Genomic DNA, 14,860 nt, shown 5'->3' with positions numbered 1-14,860 from the left:
GTTTCCTTCAGTCATAACAATGATAATACAATCTAGATTATGTGACAACATATTGCTTCAGAAGAAGAGGAGACATCAATTAATACACAATAATTAGGACGTAGCAGTACAGTTTAGTCAAAATCCTCTCTTAAACTCTCAAATAGATGCAAGTTGTCCCAAAATCTTCAGGTTCACTGCATGTCAGAATTTTATTTCCTGAAAATTTGTTAAGGAATTTATGCCACTTAAGTGCAATATCAATAAAGACATGTTCTGCTTTATATTATATTATCTAATATTGTGGTCCTGTGCGTCTTAGGGACAAAATATTTTTATTGCACTTTCACATTTAAATAGACAGAGCACTGCTTTCACTTCCATGTTGTGCTACAATCCTGCTAATGTACACATCTTTGTATCAAAATAACACTGGTCTTTATTCACGGTGCATCTCCTAGAAGCAAAATGAAATTGTACCAAAACTTTATACCCAAAATGAAATCAACAGAGCACTGTTTTCACTTTCACGTTTGCTACATTCCTGCTAATTAACAAATCTTTGCATCAAAATAAGACTTAAAGTAGTCCTTCTTCACATTAATTCAGTGCATGCATTTTCATTTTGCCCATATGCTCTACAGTTTATTACTCTTCTGCTCTGGACTGCAGCCACAACATTCAGGAAAAAAATGTTCACAGGCTGTCGTTGACCCAGGTGAGCTTACTGGGGGGTAATAATAAGTAATATCGCAGATTCAGGCGTCAAAAAGTGACAAAGCAGTGTTCCAAGTTATTAATAAATTACAGAAACATTACGTGCAATAGTCCACTTTCTCTTCCTCTCTCTCTCAAACACACACACACACACACACACACCGACCATGGTGGAAGAGCGTCATTTTAACACATTCCGTGCTACCACCACATAAGAGGTCAAGAGGTCATTTCACTGTGAGATCATGCTGTTTAGGAAGCGTTTGATTTGATATGCAGCGGAGTTTTCCATGAGTGGAGCATGCATTTTAAACTTCAATATCGCAGTCGATCATGTTCATTTAATTGTGGGAAGCCAAAATCGTGATCGTGATTAATATTTGATTAATTTTGCAGCCATAATTATTAGGGATGTGCATTCCAAGCAAAAATACTATTCGATAATCACTGGGAAATTGGTCAATTAATTTTTTAAAAATCGTCGCAATCCCCTAATTTCCATAATGATCTAATATTGTGGTCCTGTGTCGAAATCTAGATTTAAAATCTTTACGATTTTAGTTTATTTTGTGCATTTTCCTTAAATAAAGTTTCAAACACAAACTGATGCACAGAAACCCTGGGGCATCAGGTGTTGGCTAGGGGGTCAATAGGGCATGTAATACGTCTCTGGTGTACTTGAAGAACAGAATATATTTAAAGGGACTGTTTGTAAGATTCAGAAATGCTGGCTAACTGCGACACCTGTGGCTGTTAAGTCAACGAAAGTCAGTGTCGCGCTCGCGCTTGTGCTCGCTCTACATAGACATGAACTAGCATCGCTCAAAACAGTGAGGCAACACACGTCAGCTAAAACCACAATATCACTCTATATTTCAGCTGCTTGGCAGTAATGTTAGAAGACCAGACGAAGGTCTCTCCATGAATCAATGCTGATCCTAGCGTTGGCTCTTCCTGCCTCAGCCTCCCGACCACGGCCGGAGGGAGACTGAGGCACCCGGTCGGACACGATAACGTTTCTCGCTGCGGAGCCCCGTCACTTCACAAGACACGGGAAACCTCTGTTGGTCTGGAGGAGCTGCAGCAGTTATTTCTGCACAACGTCCACTGTACATTCACTAGATATTCTCAGAGCTACGAAGTCTTCTGCAGTGTGTAGTGTGGGCGCATGCACATGAGGTGGAGCGAGCTGAGTGAAGGCAAGCAGAGGAGCAGAGGAGCAGAGTGCAGCAGAGACTCCGGCCCCGGAGACCAAAGCTGCGGTCTCCCCCGCATCCTCCGACCGCGGCCAACACTGTTTAGCAAGACGGGCTTCACTAGATAGAACTTTGAGGTTTTGGTGCTTCCGTGTAGTTTGTGTTGGAGTCTTGTCTGAACAGCGTAGCCACACGCGAGCGAGCGAGTGCGCATGGGACACCGACTCGTGTGATTTATACATGTAAGAAGTTACAAACAGTCGCTTTAATGAAATAATGTTTTTATTTATTTATTTATTATTATTTTTAAGTCAAACTTGGTCTAAATTAGAAAACAAAAAACTTGAGCGCAGACAAATATTAATTGAACATGTGAAATCAATGTTTTCCCATGAGAGATGAAATTGCATAAATTATAGGCTTGTTGTTTTCATGAAATAAATAGAAACATGTTTAAACTGCACGTACAGTGTGCAGGTGATTTATTCATATTTACGATATTGAGAGTTATCTATTTATGTATTAAGCGAATGAATCCCCAGGTGTCAGCAGCCACCACCTCCCTGCTGCACCTGAACATGGTGGTTGATGGAAAACCTCACTAGCCTCACTGCGCATGCGTCGTTGCTCTGAGGTAATTACTGACTGAAGAGCTTGTAGGTAGAGACTGGAGCCAATCACAAGATGCCGCCACATGCGCGCTTTAAGCGCGTGCTCGAGCTGGTGTTTTATTGGGATCTTTATTTAGGAGGTGGGCTAAGGGAGCTGTGTGCTTTGTTACTCCATCAAGTCATCTTTTTTGTTTATTTTTTACCTTTTTACTACCTCTTTCAATTAACTATGTCGCCTGCTGGTGCTCAGAAGGTAAATTAGCACATTTTACTTTTCAATAATGAAACTATCAGAGTTTAATGTTGTTTAATGTGTATACTCTGGTGTCATTATGAAGCACATTCTTGCATTACTTGGTGTTATAGTTCCTACGAGGTGCAGTGCTATTTGAAGCTGTCTTGTTTTTTAATGTTATTTTATTTTTCCACATGACCTTGCATTGTAAGTGACAACAAAACAACTATCACCCTCAGTTTATTACATTTACTTATTATTATTATTATTTTATTGTAGCCTACTTTACTTGAATATTTCCATGTTTAGAAAAGTTCAATGTTTAAATTAACTAATAATTGATGATGTATTAGTATAGGTTAACCTGCCAAGCAGTATATAAAGTAATGACAATTAGCCCCACCAAGTACACATTAATGCATCATTAATTATAATCCAGTAATAATAAGCTATACTATGATTAGGAAATGGGCAACTCTGCATAATGAGTACTTTTTGTACTTTAAGTGTGATTTGATGCTACAACTTTTGTACTTTTACTTGAGTAAGATTTTGAGTGCAGGACTTTCACCTGTAACTGAGTATTTGTACACTGTAGTATTGCTATTTTTTACTTACAGTAAGTAAAAGATCTGACTTGTTCCACCACTGATGACCCTGTGCAGACTAAACTTAAAGAAGAAACATCAGACAATATTTGCAGGTGTCCTATTATTGTCATATATTGCAGGTGTAATTCTGATACTGTCTCGTAGGGTTGTAGGTTACAAAAACAAATTGATCAAATAGAGGAGATAGTGATTTTAGCAAATTAGTGGGCTGTACTTGATAAGATAATTGTGTACAAACTAGGGCTGTCAATCGATTAAACGCAAATTTATCGTACCTTTTTTATCTGTTCTAAATGTACCTTAAAGGGAGATTTGTCAGGTATTTAATACTCTTATCAACATGGGAGTGGACAAATAGTTGCTTTATGCAAATGTATGTATATATTTATTACTGGAAATCAATGAACAACACAAAACAATGACAGATATTGTCCAGAAACCCTCACAGGTACTGCATTTAGCATAAAACAATATGCTCCAATCATAACATGGCAAACCGCAGCCCAACAGACAACAACAGCTGTCAGTGTGTCAGTGTGCTGACTTGACTATGACTTGACCCAAACTGCATGTGATTATCATAAAGTGGGCATGTCTGTAAAGGGGAGACTCGTGGGTACCCATAGAACCCATTTTCATTCACATATCTGGAGGTCAGAGGTCAAGGGACCCCTTTGAAAATGTCCATGACAGTTTTTCCTCTTCTTCCATAGGTTTTTCTAGTTTCATGATACCAGTATCTTCACTCTAGCTTTAAAACTGAGCTTGCTACAATCTCCGAAAGATCAGTTGCGTTAAAGAAATGAGTGGCGTTAAAAATAATTTGCGTCAATGCGTTATCAGCCCGTTAACTTTGACAGTCCTGGTATAAACTAATGTAATCTATCTGTTTGTATAAATAGAGCAGTTCTCTGACGTTGGTGCTAATGGTTGCGTCTGCAGCCTTTGGAGGAACTCTTCAATATGGCTACAACCTCGCCATCATGAATGCTCCCACAACTGTGAGTTTTTGAGTCTAAGAGCCAAACTGCATTGATGTATGTTTGTGTTTTCAAGCAGCCGAGTTCCCAGTGTTCCCAAGTGTTGAAATATCTATATTTCAACACTTATTGACAGAGCTGAAGAGGTGCTGTGTTTAAAAAGTGTTAAGTTACGTCTACCACTGTGAACATAAACTAACCTTGTGTTAGATTGATACTGATGATACTTATCTGTGTATGTTTTGTGTGTGTGTTCCCTGTTGCACGGAGCGGTGCAGACCTGCATCACTGTTACTTGACATTTTTGTCACAGTGACACAATGGCACAAACAAGAATTAGGCTACTTGTGTCTGTGATTAGTCGTTCTCGTTGTATCACATCCAGTTTCATTCTATATTTATAGAAACTAATTCTAGGATCTCTCCTCATTGTTTCATTAAGCCCAGCAGCTGCACTCACTAATAAAGAACTTCCATCAACAACAAGCAAATGTTTTATTCTGATCACAGTTAAATTGATTTGTTGATGCTGCCAGAATTAGAGTCAAGCTTCTCGCCACCAAAATGTAGACACACAGACGGATAAACTGAGGTAATAAGTATCGGCTTTAACCGCTGCTCTGTGTGTTTGTGTTTGGTTAACTCAGTGAGACTTTAACGGTTGACTGTCTTTGTCTTTGCGTGGAGTTTGCAAGTTCTCTCCGTGTTAGCGTAGGGTTTTTTCCTGGTGTGTAACCTGGGATCGGCTCCAGCACCCCCCCTTGACCCTGAATAAAATAAGCGGTCACAGATAATGGATGGATGGATGTCTTTGTCTTTTCCTCACAGTTTATTCAAACCTTTATCAATGAGACGTTCTTGGAGCGCTGGGACGTCCAGCTGGAGGACTACCAGGTGACTCTGCTCTGGACAATTATTGTCTCCATCTTCTGTTTGGGGGGCTTTGCGGGGGCTCTTATCGCAGGACCTATGACCATACGCTTCGGCAGGTAATATAAGATGCTGCGTAATGCAGAGAGTGAATGATTGACATTGACCTTTGAATAAATGAATAAGTGAATGAAAAGTTTATTCATTTACTTTCCTCCGTCACTTGTGTGCATACATATGACCCTGGATTGAGTTTTGAAACTCATCTGCGTCAATCATGCTTCCATACTGCATCTAATTACTATAATTGACTTTAAAGCATTAGGTTGGGGTTGTTATTTTTATTATTATTGTGAAAAAATCCCATTCCCAAAGACCAATCATTCCTACTGATGATGTACATTTTTAAAAACGAGTCACAAAAACAATATTTCATTTAAAAAAAAAAAGGCTCAATAATGTCTTGGGGCACTTTTAGCAAACGTTATTCAAACGTGAGTAAATAGTGCATTTATTTGGGCACTATTTTCAGATACGGATGAATACACATTTGATGCTCTATTAAGTTTTTACAGTAGTGGGACGGTGTACTTTATGTGTGACTCTAAATAAACTACAGTGCCCATGTTTATCGTAATGAAGGAATATATCACCCAGTGTGTTTTTCGTAGGTTTTGGACAATAATAGAGCCATATGGAACAGATGAGTGAGATATATCAGGCTTTAAAGGTGCTCTATACGATATCCAGAGCATTAATATAGCATCAAACAACTATTTGCTATGTAAAGCTATAGAGGAGTAATGTCTACCTGAGCAGAGAATGAAGTTGCTCTTCCTCTGTGTGTGTTGTAATCTAAGCTTTTCTGAGCTTTGTCGCTGGCCACGCATGCTTTTCGTGCATGTGCTCCACTGGCTAGCTCACGGCGTATACTGTATATCATATTAATGATTTCCATACAATAAATCTACCAACATGGTATCCCTGAAATATGGCCAAACGGAAGGTCCATGAGTCTGTATTTCGTGAGACTGAATATCTCGTTGACCACCAAAAGTTGTTATCAATCTGTTAATGTTGTCCTCTTTTCCCTTCCCAAGGAAGAAATGCCTGTTGTTGAACAACATTTTCCTCCTGACTGGAGCGCTCCTAGCTCTTACAAGCAGAGCTGCCAAGTCTTTTGAGATGATCATTATCTCACGTGTCCTGGTTGGAATAAATTCGGGTATGTCACTAAATGTTTATTGTTTACGTTCAAATACCTGTTATACTGCCGTAATGATCTTTTAAAACTGTATTTACTTGACTGAAAGCCGCTCTGTGTTTTGCAGGGATCAGCATGAATGTGCAACCCATGTATTTTGGAGAAAGTGCACCAAAGCACCTAAGAGGGGCCGTCTCCTTGTCGTCAGCTGTTTTCACAGCGTTTGGTGTTGTGTTAGGACAGGTGGTCGGACTCAGGTACTGTATGGACACTCTCTGCAAAGAAATAATAAAAGAATATGTGCTTTAGATTTCAAAGATATCCACAGTAATGCTCTGGATTATTTATTTATAGAGAGATCCTGGGCAGTGAGCCGTATTGGCAGTATCTTCTTGCCAGTAATGCCATTCCTGGCTTCGTCCAGCTCCTCACGCTGCCGTGGTTCCCTGAGAGCCCCAGATACCTGCTCATCGACCGGGGGGACAAGGAGGCTTGTATCGACGGTGGGTACTGTGATATATCAACGAAGTAACTAAGCACGTTTACTCAAGTACTTTTAATGTGCTTGAGTATTTTCATTTTTATGCTGCTTTATACTTCTACTTCGGTACATTTAGGAGGGAAATATTGTACTTTTTACTCCACTACATTTGTCTGACAGCTTCAGTTACTAGTTACTTTTAAAAAATAAGATTTTACATTATAAAAAAACATATCAGAAGCCTATAAAATATGATGCACTGTTAAAGATTAAACCAGAGGTTCACAACTTTTTGGACTTTTGTCAAATTTCAAAAAAGGCAGTTGGGGCCCGTTGTCATGTTCCAGATGTCTATGAGTTGTTAGCAGTTCCACCAAAGAGACATTTCCCCTCTGAACTTCTCAGATGAGTGTCTATTTGCACCCGGGTGAGAATTGAATTGAATTGCCCTTCTTGGGATCAATAAAGTTGTCTGAATCTGAATCTGAGTTGTCACGCGGCAGCTATTCGTACATTTCAGCCGGTAATAATTAAATGTTATGTTTTTTAAATTATTATTTTCACTTTTCAGTCGCAGTTTGGTTAGGGTTAGGCACCAAAACTACATGGTTAGGTTTAGGAAAAATATGCATACAGTACATATACACATAGGTATCTAATGTGTGCCTGGGTTGGGCGCAAATAGTATTGTTGGCTACGGACACCTGGGTGCTAATAGCACCTGCTTTCATTTAAATAACTGTTCAAATTATCCAATATTTCATAAAAAGGCATACATTAAAGAAAAGCCCAACATATGGATACAGATTTGGGTTGCAGAATTAGTTTTTTTTTCTGATTTCCTCTCCCATAAATCCCTTCAACCCCCCAGATTTAACTTGTGACCCCTGTAGTGTAACTGTGTATAGAGTAGTTCAAATTAGCTCCAACTCAACATTAAACTGCTACATATGCATTGTTGAATCAGCACTGAAAATTGAATGTCATATACTGTATATTAATACATCAGTCACAGGGACCAATTTACTGCAGAACGAGTACTGATACTTTTGATAGTTTGAGTGCATTTAGCTGCTAATACTTATGTACTTTAACTTAAGTGGGAGTTTGAATGCAGGACTTTTAAATTGTTGTATTGAGTGCTCTTCCACCATTGCTGTCAACTCAGCGCATGAAATTATATTAAACATATTTTATATATAAGAAACATACAGAATAATAAGTCACAAAAACTTCTCAAGTCACTTATGTTGTGTTTTTTTTTCTCGGTCAGCTTTGAGACGGCTGCGAGGCTGCGAGGTCCAGAGCAGCGAGCTCGATGAGATCCTGCAGGAACAGGCTGAAACCAAAGGCATGAGGCCCCGCCGACCCTGGGAGCTTTTTACTGATCGCTCAGTGCGCTGGCAGCTCATCTCTGTCATGATCATCAGCAGCGCCATGCAGCTCTGTGGAAACGACTCGGTAAGAGGAAAAGAGTACGTTGTGTGTCTCTGACACACAACGTACTCTTGGTTGTGGTTGGTTGTCTCTATAGAAAATATTGTTATATAACCCACGAGGATCAGTGTCACTGATACCAAGCTACAGTAACAGTATCAGGTGTTCTTTTGGCATCTGCAATGTCAGAAGGTTGATTAGAAATTTGAGATGATCCATCAGCGGTTTGTGTCGTGTGTGTTACGTTCCTGCAGGTCGTGTTAATAATGTATGGTGGTGATGAAGCACCGTCCCATGCTGTAATGTGCGCTGAACAATGTGTGACGACAGCTTCTTGCTTTGACTGAAAGGCTTTGTCGTCCATTTGTCATTTTCGCTCTGTATATTTGTGGGTTAATAACAGGTCTGAACTGATTATCAGAGCTGCAACAAGTTGCATCAGAAAATGCTGACTAAACACTTTTGTGTTTCAAGGCTTTTTAACCACATGCTTGGCAGTTTTAGGGTGGTGGGCAGGGTATTAACATAGTTGTACAAAATGCTGGCTTAATCCGCTTATTAACAGCTGAAGCACTTGTAATGATGCTCTGCAGCACTTTAATGTTTTCTGATGTTCTTTTTTCTTTCAGATTTACTTCTATGCATCATATGTGTTCAAAGAGGCTGGAATATCTGATGATAAAATCCAATATATCACAATTGGCACGGGTACATGTGAATTCACAGCCTGTATAATGTCTGTAAGTATTCGTCATTAAAGCGTGTGTGTTATGTAAGCGGCTAGAGGTTGTTTGCATTCCTCTAAAAGCTTTAACGCAAACTAAGTAAGCGATAATGTACAGCCAGCCGGTCATTGTTGTGGAAGAAACCCAGACAGGGTGATGCCGCACCCCGGAAAATTACCATAAATTCATAAATAACACAAGTCAGACACAACATAAGTCTCAAAATCGATTATTGACGATCATATTCAGAGCATGTTTGCTGTACATTAATATTATCTATTCATTCATCAACAGGAAGTTCCTGATTTGTATTTGTTCAGTGGATGCTGCTCTGTTTCTTACTTTTGAGCCGTAGATATCATTTGTTATGATTAAATATGTCTACACAGAGTCTGATGTCCATATTTTGATATTTTCAGAACTTGCTGATAGACCGGAAAGGTCGGAGGTTCCTGCTGATGGGAGGGTACATCCTCATGACCGTCTGGGCTGTTGTCTTCACTATTGCTCTGTCGTTTGAGGTATTATAAATCACTTAACTGACATATTTAACATTTCCAATGACAAATAATGCATGTGCAGTATCACAAGTCTAATATAAAAGTGATCTGGTTTATTTTCTTCTTGCTTGTGAGTTGCTCACTGTGTATATTGTACTCTCTTCCCAACATGCAAACAGCACCTCATATCCTGGATGCCATACCTGAGCATGGGCTGCATCTTTACCTACATCCTCAGCTTTGGCATGGGACCAGGTCAGTTTCAATGGCATCTCAAGTTGCATTAATGAAATGAAAATAAACACAGTTATCAAGATGGACCAGGTAAATACATACATTTCAGTAATACCTCTTCAATACAGTTTTTTTCTCACCTGCCACGGTGAACTATTTAAACTCTAAATGTAACTTTGATGTTAAGAGTCATTTCACATGAAACAAGCCATAAACAAAACGAAGCTCCCTGTACATAAACACAACAGCTGATTCCATTGCGTAACAATTCAAATAGTCTCCTCAGCGCACATTTCAGGTGATTTACGCTCTTATCAGCTAAAACTAATTGAACAGTTCTGCAATAAATGTGACCTTCATGAAGGTTATCATGTTCAGTTTCTGTTGAAACTGTTTGGAGAGCTGTTGCTGCTTGTGGTACTTTTGAATTGTATGACATACTGTATATAATACAGTGTTGTAATACTCCAGCGGACTCAAGACCACTTTTTGAAGGTCTCGTCTCGGAATTGTTTCTATTTTTACTCGGCCTTGTCTCCATGTCAGACAAAGAGGACTCTGGATTTTATTTTAAGACCACAACTGCAGGGATATTATTTAAATTGCCGGTGCATTGTCTGATTTATGTTTTAACATAATTACTGTCATTGCTCGTAGAAAACAAAGGACACATAAAATTCATCTGCCTTTTCATTATTTTATCAAGATATTTCACATGAAATAGGATCTTCATTTGTTTTCTGTGGTTGTTTTTATAGGATTGTGGATCTTTCCGATCAATTTGAGGAGTGCCTCTGGTTTGCATTTTCCACATTTTATCGCAAGTGTGTCACGCAGTGTGGGACTCGCACTGGTCTGGTCTCGGTTTAGGTGGTCTAGACTACAACATTGCGTATATAATAGACATGCATGTCAGTAAAACATAATCATCAATATTATGAGGAATCATTATGAATTGCTTTCCTGAAGGCATCTTCAAACCTAAAAGTACTGAAATACTTTGAAGTCATAGCGAAGTGACTGTGGACTGTGTACTGTACTCCTGTCTTGCACTGACAAATGTGATATTTTAAACTTATATTATACCGTGCAAGTTTGTTTGATAGCTTTAATACACGTCAATCATTCATGAAGCAACTTATTCATCATGTGTTACCAAATATCCAATCTCCAGTAGGGGTCAGGCCATTTAGCTAATGTTTATATTTTTACTTCTATTTAAGGATGTGATGCTAGCTGCTGAAGCTATCTCTGATTTTCTCAGCTGGAGTGACGGGCATTCTGCCGACAGAGATCTTCAATCAGACGGCTCGGCCGGCAGCCTACATGATCGCTGGCTCCATGATGTGGCTCAACCTTTTCGTCACCGGGATGCTCTTTCCATTTCTAGTGGTCAGTCTATCACTGCATCCATCCATTTAACAAACACACATACAGAGACCATGAACAAGCATACATACATTTAAAACAAAGTGCACATACATCTACGACATTATTAATAAGACAAAACTAAGACACTATTTAAAACATACTGGTTTATGGTTGGTATTCTTGGAGGGGATTACTGGTGCACACTGCTCTCACCCTCTCAGTTTCCTGTCTCCATCTAATAACAGACAAAAATGCTCAAAATTATTATTTTTTTCTAAATGAAACATAACATCTTTCAACAACCTGACATGAGAAGGGCCCCCAATTAATTAAGAGACAACAAGCTAACAGGCAAGATAAAAATGTAACATAATAGACTTGTTAGCAACAGGAAAAGGTATCCTGTAGCGCCCCCCAGAGTTCAGCGTCTGAAACTGAGGAAATAAGGGACTATCTGTCAGGATGCTTTATCTCTGGTCCTACTGATCTTTCTAAGATATTGTCAAGGTCCCATTGGGTTTTTGTTATAAGTTGTTTCCTGTTTTAGTTTGAAAGTCCTCTCTTCTTGTGTCTCGTCTCGTTTACTTCCTGCCTTTGTTTGCTTCTCGCCTCTATGTGATTGTTTGTCCCGCCCTGATCAGTTTCACCTGTTCCTCGTCAGCCCTGCTGTCACCTGTCCCTCGTTACCTCCAGTGTTGCCAGATTTGGCTGGTTTCCGTCCAACTGGGCTACTTTTGATTAAGTTGGGCTGGGAAAAAATAGCGTTGGGCTGGTAGATGAAAGTCGAGCTGCTTTTGTCAACGTTTGGTGGCAGATACAAAATTCAGTAAACTTCATTGTGTCCACTCGCTCATATTATTGACTATTGAGACATATTTGACTGACAAAAGTGGTATTCAATTGTCGTTAGTGATAAAAGAGGACCCACTTACCTCGAAGTCATCATCATTGACATTGACATGGGAATTAGTGTATTTGGTTGTCTGCCTGCACTCTTTGTGGGTTGTGATAGCCTATTTTTCTAACATTTTATCTTTGGTTATTTAATGCCAGTATGAAGTTTTGTATGCTCATGATGTGTTTCCTATTGTGCATGTAATGGTTTTACACAGGTTTCTAGCAAGGCTATGATTTGGGCTGTTTTTATTGAATTGGGCACGTTTTAAGTTGTGATTGGGCTGGAAATTGATCATCTCTCTCGTCTCTTTGTGTATTTAGTCTCTGTGCTGTCCCTTGTCTGCAAAACATTTTGTTTGTTTAGTATCGTCACTGAATCTGTCGGTCTCTGACTCTGCATTTGGGCCCTCCCTTCTTGTGCTGCTCCCTGCAACATCATCACAAGCGACTAAAACTCCCAAGAAACAACAGGGACAAACTAACAAAAGACACGGAGAGCACAGAGACTAAATCCACCAGGAAAGGAGGGAGATAATGAGGGACAGGTGAAACTGATCAGGGCGGGGCGGACAACCACACAGGCGGGAAACAAACAAAGAAAAGACACAAGAGAGGACTTCCAAAAATAAAACAGGACACAAACTATAACAAAAATGTAGGACCATGACAGATATGGAAGGTTTTAGTTCCTTTTTGAATTCTGCACGTTTCTATGTATAAGAAAAGAAAACGCACAAACGGGCTTGAAGGTGGTTAAGATTGAAGCAGACAGACATTTCAGTAGTCATTTCTATAACTTCTTCCATCATTCTGATCGCTTTCTTTCCTTTCACAGAGCGAGTTGAGTCAGTACTGCTTCGTGCCTTTCGCAGCGGTCTGCCTGCTGTCAGCGCTGTTCGTCGGCCTGTTTCTGCCTGAGACCAACGGGAAGTCTCTGTCCGCCATCACAAGTGAATTCAACAAGCTCAACTACAAAGGCCAAGAGGACAAGTGTCCGTCGCAGACTAAAGCTCAGTATCAGCTGGGTGAAGTGTGTCTGTCCACGGCCTTGTAGACAGACCTTTTCCTCCTAAAACACACACACTGTCACATCCACTGTTTTATGCCTCACTGATCTGCTCGAGCTGGAAGACGTCATGAACGGGAGAATGGATCTATTATCACTCCTTCATCTTGAGTGTGTTTTCTGTTGAGAGAATTTAAAGGACTTATCTTTGTCATCTTCACATGCTGCACTTGTGTTTTGCTACTTTGTGTCACTGATTGACACGAGACTAAAGTAATTAAAATGACTGTATATTGGCAGAAGACAAGTCATCTGATACCTCTGAAAACACGTGTTTTTAGTTTGCCGAGCAAATAAACGGTAATGCATTTTATTACGAAAGTGTACAGTTTTTTGTTTTTGTTTAATGGGACAAAGAATAAAGTTGTCGTCCGTGCTACCAGTCAAGCTATTAATGACTATGGCAAACTTTGTCCTTGCTTTATCCGCTCATTTGGGAGGTCAAAGCTCAACATCAGCGACCTACAGAGTACTGAAGTCGTTGCTGTGTGGCAGGTGATGGACCAAATACCAGAGAATGTATTTAGAAACAAAGAGTTAATTTGCACCTTATTAATTATAAACTACATCCATCAGTGTGTACACCTCATTCATAAAAAGAGGTATCATGATGTTGAGCATTGATGTGTTCAGTAATGACATGAGTGGAATATGTGCAATTGTTTATGTTGACGTTTTTGTTTTAATGATAAAACACGGAGCCAATAAAAGTATCTTATATTAACAACACTTTTCATATTTAATTTTTCAATGTGATCATCAAAAGTGCCTTTTATACATAATGCAGTAATAAAGTCACATCAGATAATATTTGTTTGAGTGTCAAAACAAAGTTATTTTATTCACTGTTGGTTTGTTGGAACGCTCCTTTTCACCATCACACTCATTCACTCTCACTACGACAATAAATAATCTTGAAATTCACTCTATTTCTTTTTTTTTAAATGGCAAACGCTTTCCTACTCTTCCGACCACTCACAGTGCTTTACACTACATGTCAGCATTCACCCGTTCACACACACATTCATACACTGATGGCAGAGGCTGCTAAGGTGCCAACTTTGCCCATCAGGATCTAATCTAAACACTCATTCACACACCGATGGCTATGCCTTCGGGAGCAATTTGGGGTTAAGTGTCTTGCTCAAGGACACATCGACATGTGACCCGGAGCAGCCGGAGATCAAACCACCAACCTTCCGATTGGTGGACAACCTGCTCTACCCTCTGAGCCACAGTTAGACTATTTTAACTGACGAACATAGTCTACGTCCCAAAGTTTATAAATACAGCAAACTTGTAAGGCTGAATTTTTAGGAAATGTGTTTATTACCAAATTGACTATAAAATTATACAAATTTTATCAACTGGCTCTGCTTGCTTGGAAATTATGTAACATACATCTCCTCACAGAAAGCATCATATGGAATAATGTTGGAAAAAAAATATAGAAATATCTTTAAGCAAAATTGGGTTGATAAAGGTTTAAATAAAAATAACAGAAATTACCCCCAATTACACCAGATTTTTATGTGAGTTTAAAGAATATATCAAGACTCTCAAACTTATAAACACTAAGAAAAGTCATAAAACTATCAAAATGGATGGTGAACTCTTTAAAGAAGAATAATATATGCTTTTTTTCTTATAATTTATATTTTGGAAGTTTATTTATCCCAATTAAATTTTTTTAAAGTATCATTATTTCTATATACTTATCTAAATTCATCATCTTGTTTCTCTGTA

General features: G+C 39.1%; 1 protein-coding gene across 3 annotated transcripts; it reads left to right on the top strand.

Moving 5' to 3' along the window:
* Positions 1-2,598: 2,598 nt before the first annotated feature.
* Positions 2,599-13,841, top strand: slc2a11a (solute carrier family 2 member 11a). 3 transcript variants are annotated; one of them, XM_037779674.1, is made up of 13 exons: positions 2,599-2,756; positions 4,252-4,350; positions 5,158-5,223; positions 6,300-6,424; positions 6,531-6,660; positions 6,758-6,906; positions 8,158-8,345; positions 8,951-9,061; positions 9,466-9,567; positions 9,726-9,801; positions 11,045-11,172; positions 12,884-13,361; positions 13,437-13,841. In XM_037779674.1, the coding sequence occupies exons 2-12, from the start codon at positions 4,337-4,339 to the stop codon at positions 13,100-13,102; spliced, it is 1,308 nt and encodes a 435-aa protein (XP_037635602.1). In that variant the 5' UTR covers positions 2,599-2,756; positions 4,252-4,336; the 3' UTR covers positions 13,103-13,361; positions 13,437-13,841. The 3 variants fall into 3 exon arrangements, with proteins under 3 accessions (XP_037635602.1, XP_037635586.1, XP_037635593.1); XM_037779658.1 differs by having other exon boundaries at positions 5,158-5,318; XM_037779665.1 differs by having other exon boundaries at positions 2,649-2,756; positions 4,257-4,350; positions 5,158-5,318.
* The last annotated feature ends 1,019 nt before the right edge of the window (positions 13,842-14,860 follow it).

This window comes from Sebastes umbrosus, chromosome 1 (genome assembly GCF_015220745.1).
Source record: "Sebastes umbrosus isolate fSebUmb1 chromosome 1, fSebUmb1.pri, whole genome shotgun sequence".
In the NCBI taxonomy this organism is placed as follows: Eukaryota; Metazoa; Chordata; class Actinopteri; order Perciformes; family Sebastidae; genus Sebastes; species Sebastes umbrosus.
Note: the sequence above shows the minus strand (reverse complement) of the source record. Positions and strands in the feature narration are given on the sequence as shown.

What these genes read in the sequence shown, in the direction of transcription:
- slc2a11a (XM_037779658.1), top strand. Translation starts at nt 2,733, where the DNA reads ATGTCGCCTGCTGGTGCTCAGAAG. An exon ending in TCATGAATGCTCCCACAACT is followed by an intron (nt 4,351 to 5,157) that starts GTGAGTTTTTGA and finishes TTTTCCTCACAG; the next exon opens with TTTATTCAAACCTTTATCAA. An exon ending in TGCTCTTTCCATTTCTAGTG is followed by an intron (nt 11,173 to 12,883) that starts GTCAGTCTATCA and finishes TTCCTTTCACAG; the next exon opens with AGCGAGTTGAGTCAGTACTG.